This window comes from Balaenoptera ricei, chromosome 10, assembly GCF_028023285.1.
Source record: "Balaenoptera ricei isolate mBalRic1 chromosome 10, mBalRic1.hap2, whole genome shotgun sequence".
NCBI lineage: Eukaryota > Metazoa > Chordata > Mammalia > Artiodactyla > Balaenopteridae > Balaenoptera > Balaenoptera ricei.
In genome coordinates, this window is record NC_082648.1 from 2,234,529 (window position 1) to 2,260,476 (window position 25,948).

At 37.3% G+C, this 25,948-nt stretch overlaps 1 protein-coding gene across 16 annotated transcripts in view; it reads right to left on the reverse strand.

Annotated features, from left to right (window-relative positions):
- The window catches only part of WNK1 (WNK lysine deficient protein kinase 1), a 134,918-nt gene that overhangs the window by 29,031 nt on the left and 79,939 nt on the right, over positions 1-25,948 (reverse strand). For 7 of the 16 annotated variants that reach the window (XM_059935057.1, XM_059935056.1, XM_059935060.1 and 4 more), the window contains exons 5-10: positions 19,140-19,228; positions 17,242-17,461; positions 15,190-15,523; positions 14,227-14,414; positions 8,506-9,747; positions 6,194-6,277 (exon numbers count right to left, since the gene is read on the reverse strand). In XM_059935057.1, the coding sequence (XP_059791040.1) occupies positions 6,194-6,277; positions 8,506-9,747; positions 14,227-14,414; positions 15,190-15,523; positions 17,242-17,461; positions 19,140-19,228 (2,157 nt within the window). Of the gene's footprint in view, positions 1-6,193; positions 6,278-8,505; positions 9,748-14,226; positions 14,415-15,189; positions 15,524-17,241; positions 17,462-19,139; positions 19,229-23,768; positions 24,159-25,948 lie in introns of those variants that run through there. The other 9 variants (XM_059935064.1, XM_059935066.1, XM_059935070.1 and 6 more) reach the window with 4 other exon arrangements.

The following is a 25,948-nucleotide window of genomic DNA, read 5'->3' on the forward strand; positions in this document are numbered from 1 at the left end:
TGAATTTTGAACTTTAGCTTTACCATTTGCTAGCTGTGATACCTTAGAGATTGCTCATTTTACTGCCAAAATGAGGTTTCCTTCTTTGAAAACAAGGACACTATCACTCAACTCAAAGTACGGCAAAGGGAATGTCATCTGGAAATCAAGCATGTGCTAGGCACTCTGGTATAATACACCTAAACTTGATGAATGGCATGTAATTGTACCCAAACACTAAATTTTGCAATAAAATTAATGGCCCCCTCTAGCCTAACAAAAATCTGAACTTCATAGCTGACTTTCAAGACTCTTTAATACCTATAACTAATTTAAAATTTTTAATTTTTAAATACAAAAACAACAACTGTTTGTAATAAAAATTTTAAGCAATATATTAGATTAATAGAGTTAAATGAAAATACCCAACCTCATTTCTCCACAGGCAATCACAATTAGTGGTTTGGTGCATCGGCTTTATGGATTTCCTTCTATGCATAAGTGGTCATTTACACACAAGTTGATTTTGTTTTTAAAAACAAAACAGACACACACCCGTTTTATAAATACTGTTCTCTGACATGCCATTTTCATTTTATTTATCAATGGCACTGATATCCTAATGATGAACACTTCGGTTGATTGAATTTTTTGTTACTTAAAATAATGCTACAACCAATGATAGCCTTTTACATATGCACTGGTCCATATAACTAATTAGCTACTGCTGGTATAAAGATAAGGTATGTGTATGTATCTTAACTGAGATATAACTGACATGTAACATAATGATTTGATATATGTCTAGTTAACATCCATCACCACACGTAATTACAAATTTTTTTCTTGTGATGAGAACTTTTACAATCTACTCTTAGCAGCCTTCAAACATATAATACAGTATTATCAACTACAGTCACTATGCTGTACATTGCATCCCCAGGACTTATTTATTTTTGTTTTTATGTCTATTATGCATCTACCCACCTTAACAAGCATCCTAGATTTCGTTAGGTGATAATCTGCAAATAATATTTTTGCTTTCCTGATATTTATTCCTCATTTCTTTCTTATTATACCAATTAAAACCATCAAAAGAATCCTGAAATGTAATAGTGACAGTAGTCATGTTTGTTTTATCCTTATTTATTTCTGATAATGTATTCTTAACTTAAAAAAAAATTAGGAACAAATGGCTGTTGAATTATATAAAATATATTTTCAGCCAACTAAGATGTATCATATGTATCCAACTATAAGGCAGCTCTGAACATAAGACAATTTTGCCCATTTTCCCACTAAGAAAGAAGAACCAAGAAAGTAGAAAACCTATTTGGTTAACTTGAATGTATTTAAACTTTAAGGAATTCACCTTGAACTATCTACAGTTATCTAAGTCATTAATTTTCATACCTAAATAAGATTGTCTTTTATATAAATATACTAATTCAGAAATGTTGCTCCCCTTGCTTCATTCAAATTCTTCACATGTAATTATACATCAGCATTTTCATCTTCAGGGAAGCTACACTATGAATGATCTCGCTTTTCTGGCGCATAACATAGTACTTTTTCTTTAAGTTATGTCTTGAGGTAAAATCTACAGTGACAAGCATCTGCTTGATTATTAGTATTAGGACAGTTCTTTTGTTTTTGCAATTGTCTTACAGGTGTATATTCATGTAACCTTTAAGTGATCTTTAAATGTTATTTACAATGAACCTGGAACAGTGAAGTTGTTCCCCTAAGAATAAGGACAAAATCTATGTTTAATGTCTTGGCGGATATAAAACCAATTCTGTCAGATATTGCCTATAAACATTTCCAACTACATACACCATTTAAGGGCCTTACAGGCACACTTGTTCTCAACAGTTTCACTTTATTCCATTAATATTTTTTTGTGTTACTGTTCAAAGCAAAGACCAGTAAGAGCCCCGTGATGTGAGCCTGATGAAGATTTGACTATGTGGTGATCCCCCTTCTTCGTAAGAGTTCAATCTGAGCAAATCCCCCCCCTTATATTTGGGTGCACGATTACCTCTCTCCCGCACCCCCATCAACGCAGACCCTTGCTTACATCACGGTTTGCACTCAATCAGCTCTTTCCTGAACTCACAACTTCACTTATTTGTTTGTTTGTTGTGTTTTAGGCCGTGCCATGTGGCACGTGGGATCTTAGTTCCCTGACCAGGGATCAAACTAGTGCCCCCTGCATTGGGAGCACGGAGTCCTAACCATAAGTCCTGACTTATCTGTATTCTAGCTACACTGAACCCAAGGTTTATTTGTTTCTGTCTCACAGATTTCTACCTTTGTGCCTTCTACCTTGCTTATACTGCCCCCCTGCCCTTTTCTTTGGGCCTAGAATATTCCTCATCCTTCATCTGAATCTAACTCATAATCAGAGTCCAGTTCAAATGCTCTTTCATACACCTACTGATATCCCCCTCCCTGCTCAGAAGAGATATAGTCTCCTCCTTTCACGGAGTCAGACTACTTGGATTTAAATTCTTTCTATCTTTTAGAAGCTGTGTAAGTTTGGGTAAAGTACTCAGCTTCTCCAGATCTCGTTTCAGCTTTCCCATCTGTACAATGGAAATAATGATAGTACCTATATTTATAGGGTTCATAGAAGGATTAAATAAAAATACAGGTAGATTGCTTTGCACCCTGTATATGTAATGTTAGCTATTATGCTTACTCGTTTTGTAGGAGTTGACGTATATGTTTACCAGATTATTCAGGCTCCCTGAAAGTAGCCTTATATGATCCATCTTGGTAGTCCATCAGTGCCTAGCACATGGTCCTTCAGAGCATGAACTCAGTTAGGGAAAAACTGTTTAATTAGTTGGGGGTGTGTGTGTGTGTGTGTGTGTGTGTGTGTGTAAACTGTTTAATTAGTTGGGTGTGTGTGTGTGTGTAAACTGTTTAATTAGTTGGGTGTGTGTGTGTGTACTGTCAAAAATGAGCAGTTTTACAAACATATACCCTCACTCATTGCTTAGAATAATTGAGGGTGTGTGTGTGTGTGTGTTTGTGTGTACTGTCAAAAATGAGCAGTTTTATAAACATATACCCTCACTCCTTGCTTAGAATAATTGAGAGGCATGTATGCCAGTTATACATTAAAGCATTTATAGAGAAGTGGCACCTCTGGATAGGACAGGAGTATATGGTGTGTGGTTTTTTTTTTTTGCACGATCACACTGGCTAATAATCAACACTTTAGCCAAACAAGTACTGTTTAGCATAGCAACTTGGCATCATGCTTTGCATAAAACTGCCTCTTGAGTACAGCCTGTACTGACCATGTACTATCTGTTGGACAAGGGTGCTTGAAAAAAATGTTCATGAGCCTTAGTTGAACAAAAAGTAAGAGATACCTACAGACTCTACATGTGCCCTATGGAAGAAATTATTAAGGAAGCAGGGTAGCTCATGACCTTTCATGGCAGCAAAATACTCAGATTTCCAGTAGGAGAAAGCTATTTCTGGTACCTCATTAAGACACGATATACCACTAGAAGAGATTCTTGATAAAAACGTGAAAAGAAGCAATCCTTTATTCACTATATTTCAGAAACACAAGAAATAAAGTAAATTTCGGCTGAAGTTCATCTCTTTCCTCACACTAGTAAAATTAGAGAGATGGTTTCCTAAGGTGGTGTTGGGGCATGACGGTATGCAAAACGAAAATCAGATCTAAAAACAGACTCTAACTGTACAGTACAGAAAGTTTACAATCTTTCTTTTCTATATGTGGAACCCCAGAAGATAAAACAAACAAATACAGCTCCTTGGGCACCTTTGCAGAAACATGAGTCCCTGTAGAACTTTAATGCAGAAAAAAGAAAACTACTGTAGAAATCTTGGATTCTGGTTTGTAATGTTTAGTTCTATCTATCTATTGGTTATGCAACCCTGGAAAAGTTAAATATTCTAGACGGCATACACTTATTTAGATTGAGGGCTCAATTTTATGATTCTACTTAACTCATCCTATATTTAAAATAACTCACAAAATAGAACTATCTGAAAAAAGCATCACTGAAACGGGAATTTTTGTTTGTACTGTAGAGATAGCCATTTAGTCATATCTTTTCCCAGAAGAGTCAAGCACCTGATTCTTTTAACCTGACATTTGTGGAGCTGCCCCCCACCCCCCAACTGTGCATACTTTCATCACCATTAAACTCAATGGCTTATTTCACTGCTTCATAACAAATTCCTTTGGAAAAGGAAAAACAGAGCATACACTTAAATCTGCACATTTTATTGCTATTGGCCTGTGTCCAAAGATAAGCGAATTAGGAGACTGGTATCCATGATAGCATTTCTGTCCTCACTCAGCTTTATGTAACTTTTAATTTGCATTCTTATCAGGGGTTGTTAATGTAATTAAACCTGTTATGGTCGGCAAAAATGTGACTACTTGAACGGAACAATAATTATATATAGATTCAGACACTTGTCTGGAAGAAAGGGCAGGAGCAAGACAAAACATGTAATTCCCAGCCCTTCCATTCTGTAAGATAGAGGTGTCGGCCACAGAGAAAACGTATATACAGGCACCTCGGAGATATTACAGGTTTGGTTCAGATCACTGCAATAAAGTGAATATTGCAATAATCCAAGCACATGAATTTTTTGTTTCCTAGTGCATATACCTCACTGTAGTCTATTAAGTGTGAAACAGCATCATGACTGAAAAGACAATGTGCGTACCTTAATTTAAAAATGCTTTATTGTTAATAGATGCTAACCATCATCTGAGCCTTCAGCAAGTCATAATCCTTTTGCAATAGTAACATCAAAGATCACTGATCACAGATCACCATAACAAATATAATAATAATGACGAAGTTTGAAATAAGTGTGGAAATTAGCAAAACGTGACACAGAGACACGAAATGAGCAAATGCTGTTGGAAAAATGGTGCCAACAGACTTGCTTGAAGCAGGGTTAACACAAATCTTCAATTTGTAAAAAAAAAAAAAAAAAAAAAAAAGTAGTACCTACGAAGCAAAAGCAAGCGAAGCCCAGTAAAACGAGGTTTGCCTGTATAACCAAACTAATCTCGTACAAGGAACATCTAATCGTAAACTAGCATCAAACGACTCCACGATCACATGCTGGACTGCGAGCAGGCCATTTGTAACGAGAATTAAAAACTTAGTTTCAAAACTTAATAGAAACAAGCCAATTTAGAATTTGGTGGTTTGAAAACACACTGCATAGGGAACTATCAACAAGATACTTCACTGGGAAGTTTTTATGACACATGTAGTGGCTATAAATTTTATTTGAAACAGATAATAAATATTCGATTGTGCCCCTAAAGCATTATTTCCATGTAAATAATTACTGTTAACTAATATCAGTGATGCACTACAGATATTTAATTTTACAATTACCAGTTTTGCTGTTGAATACATCAGCATTATACTAATCCCTTGAGTTCTCTGAAACTTTGGGAACAAATTCCCCAAATCAGAAGTTTAAAACATTTTTTTAAAGTTCCTGAAGTAGTTGTTCTTAGGCTTTCATTCATTTTAGCATAAAATCTGATGCCCCACCCCACAGATGAGAAATAATTAAAAAGGAGCGGAGCATTACTAGAGTCAAGCACAATGAAAGCAATGGTAAGATGCTCACAAAAGGACAAATCGTGAAATACATACACACAAAATTGATACTCTTCGTACAGTTGATCCTCGAATAACACAAGTTTGAACGGCGTGGGTTCACTTATATGTTAATTTTTTTCAATAAATACACACTTCAGTGCTATGCGATCCAAGATTGGTTTAATCTGTCGATGTGTAACTTCAGAGAGGGAGGACCCACCATAAAGTTATGCACAGATTTTTCGACTGTGCAGAAGGCCTGTGCCCCTAACCCCCTGTGCTGTTCAAGGGTCAACCGTATTGTTAAAACAGTGTAGAATCATCTGTTTAAGAAGGCACATAAACTATGTCAGTAAAAATAATTCTTTTGAATTTCAATATATGTCTAATCTAATAGACAATTCAAAAATACATTAAACAAAAGATTTTCTAAAACGTTACTGAAGACAGGAGATGCTACGCCTCTGGATTTTCCTTTCAAAAACTTAGCAAGCCATTTACATCAGGAATCCAATTCATGAAAGACGTAAAACAGTGTTTTGGCTATTGCTTATCCATAAAATGTAGCAATGAGTTGCTCTCACCTGCTGAGAATGTTGTATGGGTTGGGAGGATGAAACCCCTGTTAAACTACTTGAAGATTGCTGACCCTGGCTCTGCCCCTGTGCCTGAAGGAGAGAAGTGAATACAAAAAATTAGAGAAGCCCAAAGGTACGTTTATACAGAGGTCAGGATTTTGCAATAAATATGTGAGCTCCTGAGAGTTTGCCTGAGCAAGATGAAACATTCGCTTGATTAAGTATGTAGGGAGAGACTGCTGGGGCATGTTTTTAAAGAGAAGGTTAGAGAAGGATCATATTACAGAACATACTCTGATTCCATGCAAAAACCACTGATGGTTAAAACCTAACCTACCCCGCTGCTCAGGCTATATTTTTTGCCAAAATAGTTAAGATTCAAAATAAAATTATTATTGAAAATAATCAGGAAAAATAATAAGACTATCAACGTGAAAAAACTATCCAAACAATTGAAGAAAAAAGGGTATTTAATAATGCTATTTGGTTCCTTTTGCTATTTCTTGTAGTGCTATAGTGACTTCTGTCAAAAATGTAAAAAAAATTGTTATCATCATTACCTGCCAAGTACCTAGAGCAATGGCTCTCAACCAGGGGCACTCTGGGAACCCCATGCCCCTTCCCAAGGACGTCTGGCAGCGTCTGGGGCTAGTTTTGGTCGTCACAACTGCTGCTGGTACTTGGTGGGGGGAGGCCAGGGATGCCGCTGAACACTCTACAAATGCACAGGGCAGCCCTCACAGCAAAGAGCCATCTCACCTAAAACGTCCATACGGTTGGAATTTGAGAAACCCTCACCTAGAAGAGATCTTAAGTTAAAATAAATTAGGTGAGAACTGAAGGCAGGACTTGATAATAGGTGAGCTAAGAAAACGAAAAGGCCCACCTTTGCTGTTTCATTTCAATCTAGAGGGGCTTCTCTGAAGCTTACTTGGATAGAACATCACATGCTACAGCATCTTAACCACTGTGAGTATACACTCTTTCTGCACCCTTTCTGTAAACCACCTGATGTTTGAAATTGCATTTTGGAGAGTTTAAAGGAGCAAGGCTGGCAGTGCACACGCGTTCACAGTATGGGCTGGCAACCAGTGTGTTCATGTGAGCGTACCGTACCGCATGTGCACACAGCACAGATTTTCAAGTTTCTGGATCTTTCTGCTTCTTAGTACTGCTCTAGGTAACTGATACTTTATGTATATCTTTGGGGTTATTTATGCCCCTGATGGGGGAAGAACATAGGACGAAAGTACAAAGAAGAACATATAGTACTTTATAAAAGAGTGGGATATTTAAAACATCCAAATGATATCTTGAATATATAATTGCAAAGTTTCCTATTTAACTGCATAGTCTCCTACATAAATTTTATAAGACTTACACATTTGACAAAATGTATCAAAGGAATAATATATGAAATAGTCAATACTGACTCCACTTCTTGAATGCTATTACGTCCATCACTTTGTCTTTATTTGCAAGAGGGTGCATATGCTCATATTCATAAACAACAAAATCTAAATTTGTTGAGGAAAAATCTAAGAACTGAGGTATCTAATGGTCTTTACCTTGCAACATGTACCACAAATCCCTAAAACAAAACAAAAAAACCCCCGTCACCCACACTAGATTCTAACTTAGTTGCTAAAAATTAGAATCAGTCAATTTTGTGGATTAACATTTTATTTGAACATATAATACATAGTGACCTGTTTGACTAATGCCATTTTTAAAAGGCATCCTCATTTGTTAAGACAAATTCCTAAGATGTTTCCTCTCTGTCTTTTAAGATCCTTCCATACTAATGAAAACTCTGTATATTCCTAACACTACTTAAAAAAGAAAAAGAAAGATTCTCTATTTTCCATTCTTTGCATTTTACAGGAAAAGAAATGTTATCTTCTCTATTTTTTAAAAAACTATCCATGTTTGTTTCTAGGGAGAAAGAAATACTTCACATTAGTATTTGTAAATAATCAATGCTCAGTCAACTTTACAGACATTTATGTGTTCACTACTAGTTGAAAGCTCTGTCCACTCTACATATGGACAGAAGTAACTGATTTTGATGAGTAACTAAAATTCTAAGTTTTTGTGCTCTCTTTTCCAAGGGTGTACACATGTTATAGGTAAATCGGGCAGCTTCTGTCTCATATTTTGCTCTTAAATACAAGTAGTTTAAAATCACCCCCCCAATGGAGAAACTCCATAATAAAATTAAACAATATCCCTCATGAATGGAAAGGAGGGATAGAAAACTTAAACGTAATGGTGCACAGTAGGGTAGTGTAAAAGAACCGTGGAAGTTTTCCTATAACCTGTGGATGGAGTGCAGCTCCTCCTGAAGAAACTGAGGCAGATAAAACCTGCGGAGATGTGGCTCCTTGGGGGAAACAGAAGAAAAGTGGGGATTCTTGTAACACTGTCTGAGGCAGACGGATAAAGGGTAATGAGACGTCAGAGCCAAAAGGTGCAGCTGCTCCCCCTGTAGGGGGAGGTGATTGAAAATCACTGGGGTCTGAAGAAGTGATTTGTGAGGAATCACTGGAATATTCTGGGCTTCCTATGGGCCAGCTCTGTCCGGTGGGCTCTACCACAGAGACGGTCAGTTCTGGGGCCTGGAAATCATGCTGTTCTTCAGTCACAGGCTGCAGGCGGCCGTGTAATCCTGTGGATTGAGGAGGTGGTTCTTCCTGATTCAAGTCCACAGCAACCTGTCGATTTCGGTAAATGCGCTGAGGTAAAACTCCTCCTCCTCCTTCTCCTGAAGAGGAGCTTGGAGTATGAGCATGAAACTCAAATACACAATTGCTTCTGCTCTCACTGTTATGAGTTAACACGGCAGGTGCAGAATGAGGAACAAAGACAGGGTGAAATTTCAAGCCTGTAGCATCTGTACTGATAGGTGCAGAAATGCTAGAGAGGGGAGATCCTGGGCTCAGTCCAGAATCTAATCTTAAATTCTGGAGGTGTCCTACCACGAAAGCCTGTCCGGATGGAAATTCAAAGACAGAACTTGAGGTAGGGCCCCCTTGCCCTGGCTTCTGTTCAGGTGTCTGTCTCATAGGACTTGACAGGACTGGTGAGCTGTATGGAACACCCTCAAACTGTTCTGCCACCTGGGCCTGGTACTGTACCCCAGCTACATACACTGCTTCCTGAGGAATAAAGTAGTGAGCTTCTTCCGGAAGTACCAGTCCAGGTCTATAGTCACTGTAAACTTGAGTTGGTTCAAACATAGGCTGGACCTGTATCTCACATGGCTCTCCAGTGACTCTACTGGCTGCAGTACCCAACATAACTACAGCCTCTGGTGTCCAGTTAGTTGGGCTGCTACCAGGTGGAAGAAGATTTTGGCCAACAGTCCTCAGCAGGGGTTGGAAGTGGTGAGTTTGGGCTTCCAGGAAGGAGGTGCTCTTACGCCGCTGGGAAATGGCCACCTTCGGTGGACAGGTGGGAGGTGGTGAAAAAGAAACTGGACGTTCATGAATAGTTGGGAAAAATATCTGTGATTCTGGGTATGTTGGGGTCCCCCCACGCGGATGCGCCATGGACTGAGGCTGTATCAACATGAATAAGACAAGTAATTCATACATTCATATGTGAAATTACATTGACATGCACAATTGGGTAACTCTGTGTAATGCTATGAAACGGTTATACCAAATTTATAATTAATAAAGAAATAACAATGCTTTTGGAAATTATGTGCATAGTAAAAATCCATTAAATACATCCAGGGTCAATAAAACTATTCTGTGGGACTCTTTGCATTAGATAAGAGCTGCTTTTCCACAACTTTCCCCTCTCAAAGGAAATGGAAGAATTTAACCTTCTAAGTGATTATTCTGCTTTTACCTACAATTTATATGTTCACTTATAACTGTACCAAGTCTTCCTACTCTGAAGCCTTATTGTCTGCTGGTGTGTTAGAGGCTCCAGGGTTCATTTTTGATCAATTAACAGTATGTCTTCTGACTAGAAATCAGAAGAGATTTTTGGTGGATAGTAAAATATACACAACTTGGCTAGTGACTGTCGTGTCTTTCCCCTGTCTGCCCCAAACCAGATGCAGTTAATTTTACTACACGAAACATGTCACAGATGCCAAATCATTGAATGTCCACTTTTCTGATTCTAGTTAAGTGTTGACTAATTCGGTGTTCAAATCAGGTGAAAAGGATAATTTAAATAAAAGCCAACTTGATTTAATAGCACTTTTTGTCACAGGGGCAGTTCTAGATTAAAAACTCTAAAGTTAGAATCGTACCCTGTCAAATGCAAACAGTACACACTGTAATAATTCACTTTCACGGACTCTTTTTTTAAAAGGGTAGATCAGTTTCATTCTTTCAATAGGGAAGACCCCTATCAAATAGGCAAAATGGCTCCACTGTTACTTCTTCAACAACAGCTAAAAGGAGGTTTCTGTTTTGGCTCAGAATGCTCCATTTTACTGTTGTTTATGCGAAGAGTATCCCAAAGCCATAAAACACTATACAGTTAATCATTCTCCTAGGTAAAAATCTCAAGATTTGGGGGTTGCTAGATCAGAATGTTAACTAAATTCTCTATCTGGAAAAGCAGCAGCAAAGTACCACAGTGTTTAAAACAACTCTGAAAGACAGACTTTCTATAGACATTAATAGAGCCAAAGAAAATCACATGTACTATATGTGTATATAATGTATTCCATTAGAGTCAAGATCCCACCTTATTCAAAGAAAAAAAATTTCCAAGAGGGAACATTATGTGGCCTTTTAGTTTGTTGACACCTCATTTTAAACAGCTAACAAATTAAAAGCAACTTTCCCTCTTCAATTATTCTTCACTCACTATTGGAAAAAAATGGACTCATCCAGTGTCATTAGTGTCTCTTTGGAATAAAGTGAGGAGAAAACATGTTTGGGTAATGTTTGATAAAGAGAAAATTTGCTTTTGATTAAGCCAACGAGTTTAAAATTAAATAAGACACACATTCTTTGCTAAGATATGAAAATGCAAGGATCTGAATACGTTGGTGGGGGATAGGAGAACATAACAAAAGCTCAATTTTATGGCTCCCCGCTGATAGATGCCAAGGGTGTTAGAAGCATTCTCTCTCACGGCTCCCTTGCTTTTCTCCCCCTTAAAGCCTTACATAACAAAAAGTTATGGGAAACCACAGGAAAAACTGGTAACGTAAAAGCATAATTAATATATTACTAAGTCTAGCCCTGTTCTTTACTTAATTTGTACTAAAATTCTTGATGCCTGGATGTATTCACTGGTAACAAGTTTTGTCAGGAAGTTTATGTTACATACAGTACTGACAAAGAGGGAAGGCAGGCTGGAGCGTCGGTGCTTGCGCTGAAAGGCAGAGTGCATAGGCAGGACACTCTCCAATGCTTTAGAAAGCTTTTCGGCAAAGGTTTCCTCAGGGGCAGTCCGAAGGAGGGAAGGAGAAAGAGGTGCAGACAGCACTGGTGGTGGGGTGGAAGGAGCACTGGGAGAGATGCGGGACAGAGAGGGAACAGCAGAAAGATGGGGGACACAAACTGACATGCTACGGCCACAACGAGGCTAAACAGAAAACAAACACGCACATGAAAAACACAGCACTCTGAAAACAGGATAACCAAACGTACAATGGTAACAGGGCATACTTGATGTAAAGAAATGTTCCATCCTCCCCAATTCCACAAAGCCGTTTTTTGAGGAGAGACGGAATCCCGCAAAGCACACTTGGCAGATCGTAACTATTCTCTCTACACTGTTGGTCACGTATGAACAACCACAACAATGACCAAGTATCTTCCTAAACATTCTGCAATAACATTAATTGTTATGAGTGTGCGAGTAAGAATGACCGACTGACTGAGGCAGCAGAACAGACAGGGAAAATGATGAATGTTGGCTTGCAGCTTCTGCAAACTTATTAAGATTAAACAAGAATGAATTCTATTAGTTTCACGTACGTTACAAGATGTAGAAGATTTTAAGCCTGGATCGCTTTGCAGGAGCTCTAGAAACCTCAGACATAAAAGATTTCTCAGTTCTATTTTAGAAGGCATTAGACAAAAAAGTTGTTGGCTCACAGTATTTTACTTATTACACTTGCCTATCTTTATCTATAAAGCTAAAAAGTCATTTTCTACTAGGAAGAGCATTAGCTTTCTAGACATAATTCATAATAGATACAGGAAACATTCTGTATTTTTATTAAAGTAGTCAATGGAAAAATATCTGAAATGTGAATCTCTAAAGAATAACTTTAAATTTTTTTCAGCCACATCAGAGGTTCAACTTTAGTTTACAAAGTTAGAAAGTTTGAAGCATCTTAACATAAAGGTTTTAATATAGCTACAAAGCAGTAAATCTAATGCTGCAAGGCTGTCCTGAGCATGTTTGTTATTTCCTTTTAGATATTGTGAACTGTGTAATTGATTACATTTTCTTTTTTTCCCACTCTTGCTTCTCTTTTATTTTTAATTCCACTTATAATTGATACATACTGTTGCAAGCCACAGTAATTTTTCTCTGGAATTAGAAAGGAATAATTATAAAAGTTTTGAAAAATCCTCAATATTTAATAACTCTTCATGATACTTCCACAGAATATTGTCATTAAAAGGCAAGACTGTCATTTCATTAAAGTCTGCTTTTAGAGCATCAAATGTAGCTATATTTGTGGCGCAAATATTTAACATCTTCATAAATGATGAGTCCATTTCCTTTTCTAAAACAGAGACCCAAAGTTCATAAACCCTGTGATGAGGGAAGCCAAGAGATTAAAAATAGTTTAAAAAAAATCTATAGTTATGATGATCCAGAAGAAATCAACAAGAGTAGAAAGTGACAAGAAATGCTGACAAATAGTATTTGTTAGATCACAGAAATACACCTGTACAGTCTGTTTAAAGCTCTTCTACCCTACCTACTTATTTTAAAGGTCAGAGAAGTAGGTTGTTAGAACATTAGTACATTGGAAGTTTTCTTTCTGTTACTGTGGCCATCCATCTTGAGACCTAGCCAAACATATTTTATTCCAAGCTGTAGGATAAGAGACCACAACAAGCAGAAGTATTTTCTTACCAGAAAAAGATAGAGTTTCATTTAATGAAGAGCAAGGGTTCCACGAATTCAGATAAAAAGCTTTCTGAGAAAGAGGGACAATCTATCTGCCTAAAGATCTCACTAAACAAGGGCCCTACAGTGACCAGTAATTCTCAGTTCCTTCCTGAGGCAGAAAATGCATCTTATTCACCTCTGAAGACTTCACGGAGGGTCAACAAAAGACATGGGGTATTATCTAATGATCTATTTGAACATTCTCTATATGAGAAGCAAGAGTGGCTAATGTAAAACATGGGTAATAATGTGTGTATATGTGTGTGTATGTATGTGTATATATGCATAGATATAAATGTATAAAATATTTCAGGATATAATTTCTATAAGTTGACGCTGAAAATAAATCAGTCATAAAACAGATACCAAAATAAAGGGAAAAAGCAAATGAACATATACTAGGGAAGGAACTCGCGTCCAACACAGACTTTAAGGCGAGAACACGCATAGCAACTGATGATTGAACACAAGCGCTAAATTAAATGGTCATTCCTTCACTATAGAGTACTCACATGCAGCATTCTATCATAGCCTGAAGGTCTTACCTGTGTTTTATACATTAAGACACCTTACAGAAAACACTCAGTAATTCTTTTAAGTAACTTCTGAAAAACTCTCCTTGCCCCCGCCCCCAAACCACTTGTGTGCCCGTCTTACACTGCTTGGAACAGTTTCAACACTGAAGGGCTAAAGAGAGCATTATCTTTTATCAAACGCAGATCGGTTTAAATCTTGTAAACAGTGTCTTCACACATTAATGTAGGTGTCCTCCCCTGCCTGAACGACTCCTATTATACTCTATGAAGAGCATCCTCCTTTGGAAATGCGCCATTTGTACTTTTTACTCTGGACTCATGCTGTTACTCATTTGGCAGAAGAGTCTGAACTGAACACACTATAGGCTTACACTCTCTTGCACGGCTACTCACCATACTTGAGGGTGGATATACCCCAAGGGGCTGAGCCTGTGCCTGAACAGCAGACGCGGTGTGCCCTGGGAGGGTGCCAGTGGGATGTGCCTGCTCATGCTGGGAACCATACGAAACTGTCTGTTGGCTGCTCACTCGAGACTCTGTGAAGACAGAAGATCCCTGACCACTGTCAACCGTCCCGTCAGCTGAAGGAGAAATAAAGTGCCAAAAAACAAGACAAAGAGACAAATCATGAAAAGAAGGTTCACATTTTCCCATCACAAACCCCTGATTTTAGGGTTAATTGGGTTTTTTCTTTGCACAGACCTGAACTAAATAAAAAATAAATTCTAATTTTACTAAGTAGATTTCCATGTTTAAATGAGGGATCCATACAGAAAAAAGTTCTGTCTTAAAAAAAAAAAAAATTCCCTGGCTATCGCAGTATTTTCCCACCTGAAGAACAAGGGGAATAAAACAGAATGTTATTAGTCAGCCTGAAGTTTGACACAGCTTCCAAAGTCTTAACTGTGGAGACCAGTGGGTTCTTAGTATTAAGAAGGTAGTTCAAAATACTAACTAGCAGTCTCATTAGTTTCTAGTTTATACATTATTCAGCTTTGCTAAAAGAGCTGAACCAGATTAGTGGGTTCAAAAATAAGCAGCTAAGATAAACTTGCCATTTTTCACTACTAATTATATTTTAAGGAATTATAAAAAGTAGAGATCTACAAATTAGAACTTTCAAGATGTTGGAACCTGTAGAATTGTTTTATATTCTAATCCTATTTCCTCACTGTCCCATCCATACTCTATTAGCTATGGACATAAGAAAGGTAGATGGCAACCATTTCAAACTTCTTATTTACACATTAGATTTCTAGTTCAAAACCAAGAGGCCAGTGCGAAATGATGACCGAGAAGATAAAAAGTCAACTAGGAGTATCGTTAGCAACCCTGCCCGCTTCCCCCAGGACTCACACAACACAGACACACCAGGTGGCTGGTGCTGCAGCTGTTGGTGCTGATCTGCCTCGGGCTCCTCCGGCTCTACTTGTGTGGAAACAGAAGCTGAAGTGGTAGAGGCAGCAGGTCCGCCAGTGCACGTGGAAGGGGGCTGCTGGGCTCCGGCCTGGGAAGCACTGGCCTGCTGCTCCCCCTGCTGTTTGAGGCTGCTCTCTTCCTGCTTTCTTTTTTCTTGCTCCTCCCGCACCAACTGACGCTGTTCTCGCTTTCTCTTAATTAATGACACTCTATCTTTGATAGCTTTTGCCATGGTCTTGTGATCACCTTCACAGACATACCCAGAGTCTACCTGAAGGATAAAAGGGTACATTAGGAAGCAGCAGGATATCAAAAGAAAACAAACCAAACACAAAAAAAGGTACTTTGGGGAGAAAAGTAGAGAAGAAGGGGAAGAAAGAACTCTCTAAGGACTGGTCTTAACCAAACTGCGAAACTACTGGTCTGCATTATGCACTTCGCCACCATTTTTTGAGATACTCATGGGGTGGGTGCTATTATCTTTGTAGAAATTCATGTGGTACATGTACCTTCACTAACTAAAACAACAAAACAATGGGGAACCTAAACATCAAAGTTTTTATTTATTTATTTTAAATTTTTATTTATTTAATTTATCTTGGTTGCACCAGGTCTTAGTTGCAGCATGGGTGCTCTTTAGTTGCGGCATGCATGTGGGATCTAGTTCCCTGACCAGGGATCAAACCCAAGTCCCCTGCATTGGAGGGCAGATTCTTAACCACTGCACCACCAGGGAAGTCCCAACATCAAAGTTTTTAAACCAAAAGGCTCATTCTATTACATTCACTCTATTTCCCGCTCACATGTAACCATCAATATTAATATTAACCTGTGTTGCTTTTACTTCCTTTCACTAGACAACCACTTAACCAGATAAAACAACTGTGGTAAATATATGAAGGTTAAAAATAAAAACCTCGAACAGTATAAAAACCTGACAATTAAAAATAAGTACCTCGGGCTTCCCTGGTGGCGCAGTGGTTGAGAATCTGCCTGCCAATGCAGAGAACACGGGTTCGAGCCCTGGTCTGGGAAGATCCCACATGCCACGGAGCAGCTGGGCCCGTGAGCCACAACTACTGAGCCTGTGTGTCTGGAGCCTGTGCCCCGCAACGGGAGGGGCCGCGATAGTGAAAGGCCCGCGCACCGCGATGAAGAGCGGTCCCCGCACCGCGATGAGGAGTGGCCCTCGCTTGCCGCAACTAGAGAAAGCCCTCGCACGAACCGAAGACCCAACACAGTCAAAAATAAATAAAATAAATAAATAAATAAAAAAAAAAAAAAAAAAAAAAAAAAAAAAATAAGTACCTCTTTCATACCTGACCCCTTCTCAGAGGTAAGTAGTACTGAATGGGTCTAACACATTCCAGCAGAGACAGTCTGTGAGTATCTCTGCACAGTAAATGGCTATTTAGGCACCATGGCAAGCCTAAGATGGGTGAAGAGTTTCCTTTTTGAACAGTGATCTTTTAGACATACTTCAAAAATGACTCACCAAGGGCTGCCTACTAATAATTGATCTTGAAAACTCCCTTTGAAGTAAAAACAATGTGTGATCTATTTATAGGGTTTATGCAGATGACTGATCAAAGGCTACTGTATCAGTATTTAGAAAACATACCTTGTCATTCTAACTAAATAGGTTATACTAATTAGGAGTCAGTCAACCTTACAGACTTTCAAAATTACTTCAGAATGCTTTCTGGTTCGTTCTGTCTCTCTTCCTGTATGTCTGTCTGCCCGCCTGCCTGTCTGTCCATCCATCCATCCTTATACGTATCTATGTCTATACACATCTCCTAAAATACACGTATCTATGTCTATACATGTCTCCTAAAATAAAAATAACTTTTAGGGCCATTAATCAACACAATTTTATATCAATGGAATATGCCATACACACTGCTTCATAAACTGCTTTTCTGCTCAACAGTATCAATGTATATAAGTCTACATCAATTTTTCAGTGGCTGATTAGTGTTAATTTACCATTTCTTGAGCAACCTCTTCTGGCACATCTCTCTCCAAGTCAAAGGAAAACTCAATAGCTTCATTGTCTTTGTACTTCCCCTTTAATTTCTTAATATCTTCAATACGTAGCCATAATTTAATGGCTATCTTTTCGCCATCATCTTCTTCTGCTAATTCTACCCGTACCCCTGTTTCCTCCTGGAAGAAGGCATGGTTCAAAAGGTCTTTGATAGAGTATCTTCAAAAGAGAGGGGAAAGAAACAAAAAACAAAATGCCATTAGATTTAAAAGATACTTTTCAAGTATGGCTGATTATTGCTATTGGAATAATGAAAACAGACTGCAAAAAGGAGAACAAGGGAAATTCTGTAACTCATTCTACATTGCTCCATTTGAACAGTGATTATAGTTATATTCAAGTTACAGAACATCAGAACAATCTCATTTATGAATAAGAGCTCAAAGTGATGCTTTTAAAATCTAATGATCTAATCTCATCTTAGTTAATAGTGTACTAATAATAGCGAGTAATACATAGAATATCATAGCTTCAAAATACCACATAATCATTTACATAGTGCTTATAGTTAACAAAAAATTCTCGTATGCATGATCTCATCTGATCCTTGACCAACATCCAATGAAATATCATTTCCTGATTATTAGGAAATGGATCCTCAGAGAGACTGACAATCTTGCTCAGTTATAAAAGTCATAAATGGTGGGATCAAAACTCGAAAATCTTTTTATTTCTAGTACATTACCTTCTACTACAGCAACCTTTATTTACTCCAATAAATCCTCTCAATTCTTTGTTCAACACCTTGTGTACTAGGCAAGCAGAAGTCTGATTGTGGAACAATTTTCTCTAGATAAATGGTCTGAAAATACCAGTAATCTAGTAAACTGTTCCATCCAGAAAAGAAACAAGAGTAACACACTCTAAGACTGGAGACAAATATTCCTTTATTTATAGTTTTTAAAAAAGTTCTTAAAGAGATTAAAGACTCTCCTTTTCAATCAGTGTATATGAAAATAGAAACCCAACTAAATTTCTACTAAAAAGCCTTGAAGATCATGATGTTAAGTTCTTCCAAAGAACAAAGTTATGAAAAGAATATGAGACTGGAGAAGTGCAGATATGGAATCTTTTAATTTGGTTGATGTACCTGGTCACTCGCATTCTTCAGGAGGTAGATTATGCTCAATTTACAATTTCTAACTGCACTACCTGGTCTACTTTTTCTTCTTTGGAGGGTGAGGGGGGATGGTGAAAGTAGTTTATTTTTCAAAAACAGACATTGGACCTTCGCCATGCCTAACGGGTGATGAATCAGCTATATGGCAGATCAGATACTTGCCCCTCCTCTGAGAAAAGTCCTCTGTAAGCATAAATGACTAAGCCAGATCTCCTCCCAAGCTCTGGGTGAAGTTGTCTCTTTTTACTCAAAGGAATTTTGACATTTTGCTCTTCTTCAGTTCTGGCATAGTAACAGCAAATCAAGACCTGCATAGCTGAGTTGATTTTAAAGAGCCAATATTTTATTTCATCTTTTAGAATTCAATGGGTAAAGGACTAAGGAACAGATCTGCTGCGTTAAGGACAGAACCCTACTGAGTTTTACAAATCATGTTGATGCTGTAAGTAGTTCTTACTGAATGCAGCAGCTATGTTTAAGGTGGTTTTGGTTTAATTAAACTCTACCAAACCACATTCTTACAACATTTCAGTATACCAAATCTGAATATTACCTTCAATGGACAGAACTCTAGTTTTAAAGATATTACAAGACATAAACAGAGAAACTAATCACAAGTAAATTATTAAATACACCTTAGATTGAGTGTTCTATTGAGAGCCTATTACACTTGAAGTTTTTGTTTAAGCAATACCCAGGTCAAAAGAGGCAACTTACCTTTCATCTTTGTTTTGCCGTATGCATCCTTCAATAATTTCCTTCACTTCAGGAATTGCTACTTTGTCAAAACTGGCTGGCTTCACCCCCTGAAAATCATAAAAATAGCGAAAGAAACACGTTAACGAAGACAGGGACTTTGAATTTTAATTTTTACTTGCCTCTTAAGGTTCTACTAGATTCCTTCTTACCATCCTGGCTTTTTTCTGATTTGCCTGCAGGATCTAGTCCATGCAGGGTCAGAGCTTGGAAGTGGCAATTTAGCCCCTACGAGATAACAATAGGGAATAGTTAAGATAGTGGAGTCACTTACTTCCATGGCTTCATATGGCTAGCAAAAAATTTAGGCTGTTGTTAACATCTTTTGCTGCGTTTCAGGTAATGGAAGTTACTGGCTAAAAAGAAGGCCAAGTGTTCTAATTGGCTAGAAGATCTTCTGTTCAACCTCGTTCCCTAACACATTAATCAACATAACATTTATGGGCATGAATTTGCATGCTTAGTTTGGCAGGTATTATAGTATACCTTAACAAACTCAACCAGAAGTTAAGAATTTGGATCGGTTTGGCATGATAACTGAAGAGCAAATTGTCTTGTACATATGAAACATAAAATGACAAGTGATACATCAGACCCATATGAAAGACAAGCTCTCCAATTAATTTCCGAAGAAAATTCAATATCACTATTATATATAATACTAAACAGCATCACAGTAGTATTTTAGAATCTTCACAAAGTGTAAATTCTTTGCAAATAAAACTTCAGCAGTGTGTGGAAAATATATATAAGAAAGTATAACAAACTACTCCTGTCTGAAAGGTGGTGTGGAGAAAAACATCTCATTATCTATTCTTGCCTCATCTAAGTAACCAGATGGATTGATATGAAGTAGCAACACGGATATGCTGTCCAAGTGGCACTGTAAGTCTATAACCACATAACACACAGGGAGTAGGAAACAGGAGACAGGACTAGAAAAGTTAGAATATATTATAAATTATAATCAGCTACTGTCTTAGTGATGATATATATTAGAATTAGTGATATAATTTGATAAATCACAGAAATGAGTGTAATCTCTCACAGATTAAAATGAAATATATCAAATGGTTAGCTCTAAAGTCTTTAAATACTAGAGTTTGTGGTGGGATAATTCTCATCAATTACTCACTACATTATTCAAAAGTCCTAAAAATAAATAAATAATCAATCAATAAATTAATTGAAAAAGGGGAAGGGACTTCCCTGGTGGCGCAGTGGTTAAGAATTGGCCTGCCAATGCAGGGGACACGGGTTTGAGCCCTGGTCCGGGAAGACCCCACATGCTGCGGAGCAACTAAGCCCATGTGCCACAACTACTGAGCCTGCGCTCTAGAGCCCGCGAGCCACAACTACTGAGCCCGCGCGCCTAGAGCCCATGCTCTGCAACAAGAGAAGCCACCACAGTGAGAAGCCCACGCACCGCAACAAAGAGTAGCCCCCACTCGCCGCAACTAGAGAAAGCCCGCACACAGCTACAAAGACCCAACACAGCCAAAAATAAATTAATTGATTAATTAATTAATTAATCAATCAATTTTTTTTTTTAAGTCCTGATTTGGAGGATTCTCCCTCTAGGGCTAACTTTCCACAACACGAAACTGTCTAATAAGGCTGACCTTAAAGTTAAAAGTCCATGTATTTAAAATGTTTGTTTCTAAGTAATGACTACAAAGGTAAGTATTTGTATTTTCCTCAATCTTTTTATTTTTCAAGACCAGCTAAGTTTTCCAACTAGTCTTTGTCTTCACATAATCTTTCTAATGAAAACAAAAAATAATGCTGCTGAAGCAAAAGTCTGCTTTAACTGAGCAAGCTGGTACGGTATTTCAAATTAAAGCTAAAGAAAACAGCAACTGTTTTAAGGAAAAAAAGATGATGCTCACTGAAAGTTCTCTGGTAGCAGAAACACTGGAGATTTTGTTTTATATTTGTTTTTCTACAATAAACACGTAAAAGTGTATAAAAGCAAACTTTTAAGATGCTATTTATAAGTATAATGGGAAAAACAATCTAAAATACCATATATTAAGTTCTTAGAACATTCACTATTGGCAGAAAATTATCTGAAGGACTGTTCTTTGCTAAAATTGGACATTAATACACAGTTGGCCTTTGCATGTAAGGACATTCCATATGTTACAGGGAAGTAGTTAAAAGAGGACATAGACTATGATTAGAAAAAATGTTCCTACTTCCATAAACACATACACTTTAGAGGAATGTAGTTTAGCCTTCTGGCAATAAAACTCTACATACTGAGTTAATAAATCACACCTATACTGACTATATTAAAAGACTCTTCTGTTTCAATTTAGCATAGGCATATTGGAAAGATCAAAGGATGTGACAGAAGACTGGAATTCACTGTGAACTGGACAAGCAGAAGCTGCTCTTGGCTTCAGAGTCCCTGTCTAGCAAACGGGGATAACACCTGTCCAACTATATTCATGGGAACTAGAATCATATGTGATTATCTAGGTTGAAATCTCTTTGAATTATTAAGTTTGCTGACCTAAGGCACACCTTTGACTTCAAAGGCCATCACCAAAGATAATAAAGCTTACAGTTAAAAGGGAGCAAAGAATTCTCTTCGAAAAATAATCACCAAGATCCACAGTGAACCTGCTTTCATCCTTGGTTATCCTTAAAAATAACCCTCTTGTTAATCCTACCTATGCAGACATACATACATTCATGACTTTACAAACAGGAATTCCTATTTACAAGTAGAAATGCTAGTTGAACAAATGAGATATAAGGTCATAATGACAAAACCAGCAACTATGCATCATATAACACGTTGACTCTACTAGGTTAAGCTGCTTTCTCAACGTATAGCCAAGATTTAGGTACAGAAAATTCCATACCAATGCTACACAACATATTCAGATGCCACTGCTGCCTTAAAAAATGTTGCAGGTGCCAAGACAGCCAATAAAATGGAGACAGTCCAGCAGCTGGTATTAAAACATTACCCACTGAGATAATGAAAAAGACAAGAAGAAATCTCGGCAACCATCAAGAAACCAGAATTATCAAAATATCTAACAGAAGTATTCTGAATCATTTGCAAAGAAGCAAGCATATATAGGGATTATATACTAAAAATGACCAAAAAAAAAAAAAAAGTAACAATGAGCATGAAACGTCAATGACCCTGAAAGTGACCTACAGAAAATGCATCTGGGACACATGATGGAAAGCTGCTTAAAATAAACAAGCACAGGTTTCAATACACAGCGCTCATCATACTTAGAGGCTTCTTGTTCTTAAGAGATAAGAGAACTCTAATATGTATAAAATGGATAACTAGTAAGAACCTGCTGTGTAAAAAAATAAATATAATAAAATTCAAAAATTAAAAAAGATAAGAGAACTCTATTTTTTTATAATTGATGATTTTTTAAAATTAAAAAGTTGGTTTAAGATTATTCTAAAACACGATTTAAGCACCAGACAGAACAAAATAATGATGAGAAAATGTTTTAATGACAATATTTCATCTTTTTTCCTTTTAATTTATGTATTTCAACAAAGATAATCAACTTAGAGTCTGAAAATCCTTCAAATGTCACCTCTTTTCTATACTGTCTGATTTAGCCCCAGAGAGTCCTATTCTAGTCCTGTTCTGACCAGCAGAAGCCAAGTTTTGCTCACCTATCCTGAATGAGGTTCAAAAATACAAAACAGAAAAGTGCTAAGGCAGATCAATTGGGCTAATGTTTTACATATAAGAAAAATTAAGTTAGTTAAAGACATGCACCCTGTCACTCCATCCTTCCAGAGCTAGCAACCTGCCAGCTCTAGAAATATTCTTCCTTACTGTTGTAATTCACAGGATCTCTCTTAAGGGAGCAGTGCCATATTATGTTTTTTGACATGGGACAGTAGCATGTTTCTCTGCATTAAACAAAAGTACTTTTTGAACAGCAAATGTACATTCATTTAAGACACTTGCGATTATATAAAATTATACATTCTCTTAAACAAAAAAACAAAGGTGACTCTTGTGCAGTCTTAAATGGAGTACAAAAAGAAAACAATAACAACAATTGTGACGCTCCAAGGGCACACCAAGAGTTGATATTTAAAAAAAAAAAAAAAGAGTTGATAAAAACGTTTATAAAATATGTTGCTTTACTTAAACTAAGAAAAATCCCAAACACATACATGCATCTTACAGACTAAGTTTTTCTATCAATTCTCTATACTTACAGTTTGCAACTAATCTGTTGGAATAATAAAAGTGAGTCATAATAAAAATATAAGTGAGTCATAATATAGTATTCTCTGGTTCAATCTTCTAGCTCTTAAAAAGTGTCAGCACTTGCTTCTTAAGTTTCAAATGTGTTAGGGTAACATTTTCCTTTTCATAAGAGCAAAACTTTTGCTCATCATTCAGAATTGAGAAAAGTCTCCTTCCTCCTCATACAAAATGTTGTGTAACTTAACTAAACTACAAAACTAGATTATTTTAAAAAGCATTCTGAACTAAACACTCTCAATACTTTAACTGAAACTTTCCACACGTATCATCAAATGGCTACAACATACCTTTTGTATACATTGGAAATTCTTACCCACCTCATTTACACAATCCTTCTGAGGACAGCAGCAGCAATGAGAATTTACGATGACAAACACTGAGCAAAAATCTCTCTTTGTAAAATCCATCAGAAAAGGCAAAATAGACTTGTTACAGTTAGAGGAAAATGAGGGGGGAAATATATAAGATGTAAATTAACAGAGTAACTTAGCCCACAGCATAAGCAAGGCAGACATCAAAATCAGGCTGAAGTTTAGTTTCTTGTTTAACACTAGCCATGCTTCCCCAACTCTCAGACATAAGTTTGCTCTGAGCCAACAATCTACTTATTCTAGATCGGCCCGTTAAACAAAACTACATGCCAAAGAGCAGGGAAACTTAGTCTGTTACTCCTCCCTCCTGCTTCTCCTCCAACAGCAGCAGATCCCTAAACAAGCAAAATAAGACTTTTTTTACTTGCTTGAAGCTCCACCCATTATGTCCACAGGTTCTGCCTCCTTGACATCAAAACCTACACCAGAAATCTGTTTATCTAAACACTCCCTTCCCCTTAATCATGTTGAAACTATGCTTTAAAAGAAAATGGGGAACGAATTCAATGACCAAAATGTAAACTAAGAATATATAGCCAAAACAACACTGGACAAGGGAATCCCAATACTGGGAATAAGTTCCTAGTTCAACCTCTCATGCACCAAGTTTGTGTGACCTGGGCCATATTCCTTAAACTCACTTGAAAAGTAAGCATAATAGTTCTTGTTAACCTAATTTAAAAAGTGGTGACATTAAGGTAAACTGCCTTACCACTGTCTCATGGTACATTAAAAAAAAATTAAATAGCTGTGAACAGCTTATCACCCAGAAGTGATAAGAATTTATCCTTCTCCGTTCCCCCCTATTATTAAAAGCCTCAATATGAAGATCTACCTAAAGACATTTCTATTTGCCAGGAAGATCTCATGGACCCAAATGACTACTACTTTGATTTTAGTGATTAAGGAAAGGTTTTTCTTCATGCCATTAACAAAGATGGTAGAAAAAGCACTGTTCATTGCAATATTATAATCGCTAACATAACAAAGTGCTATCCCTTGTAATTTGGTAAGCCTGAATCCCCATCAAGACAGTGGGTACTAAGGCTTTAATTACTCAGTAACAGGAGGATAAGGGCTTAGAAGTTATTTGGTAGGATTATTTCTACTCTAAAGGCTAGAAATGACTATTATTTCTAACAAGCTATCTCAAAGTAGTTGCCACAGCTCTCTTGCTCAACACAATTTGTCACTACAAAGTACACTAAGTAGGCAGTGTAGGATGCCAGCTATTGCTCATAAATACAGCAATGCGGTCCACCAATGCCTCTGACTTAGGTGTCTGACCAAAGCTGCTTAGGACTATGCTAAGCTAAATGAAAACGGAAGAGCCAGAAAACCGGCACCACGCTCCCTGCTTCAGAGGTTCATCAGACATAAACACGTGAGTAGGTTTTTAAACTTTACTGTGCAACAAACAAAACCAAAAATGAGGTAGCTTTTTTGCTGGCACAAATGCCAGCACAAATGCACAAATGCAGGCACAAATATCTAGATCTATGAAGACGAGCCTTTTTTTATATATCAAAGTTTTCAATATATACAATAAAAATACCATTCACATACATGTAACGGTTTATATGTCTAAACTCTACTTCTTCCTTCTCTTCAAGTCAGTGCCTTTCTCTGGATTTCCTCCATTTCTTTCAATGGTATCATTATTTCCAGAATAGAAACCTTAGTCTTCTTGGATGCTTCTTCTCCCACAATATTTAAGTACTATTATTCTCTAGGAGCTCTTTAAACAATGAGAAATGTTTAAAACAGCGCATATATAGTTCTCCTGCTAGTACTCCTACTGCCCCTCCAAGAGCCAAAGATCTCTGGTTGGACAAAATGAGATTTTTACTAGCTTGTTACTTCTCAAAATCATTGCTTCTTCTGCATAACAATTGTGACCACCAAAATCCAGATTATCAGCATCTCACCTCTTTAAACTTAGACCAATTTAAGATGGGTATCACTGTTTCTATTCTCTCCAATTTGCATTTTACATTGTGGCCAGCTCTCAATCATCTGGCTTCATCTAATCATCTGACATTTAACCATTTCCAATCATCTGACAGCATTTAACTCACAACACATTACTCAAACATGGTTAACAGTTCTCCACACCTACGAGATGA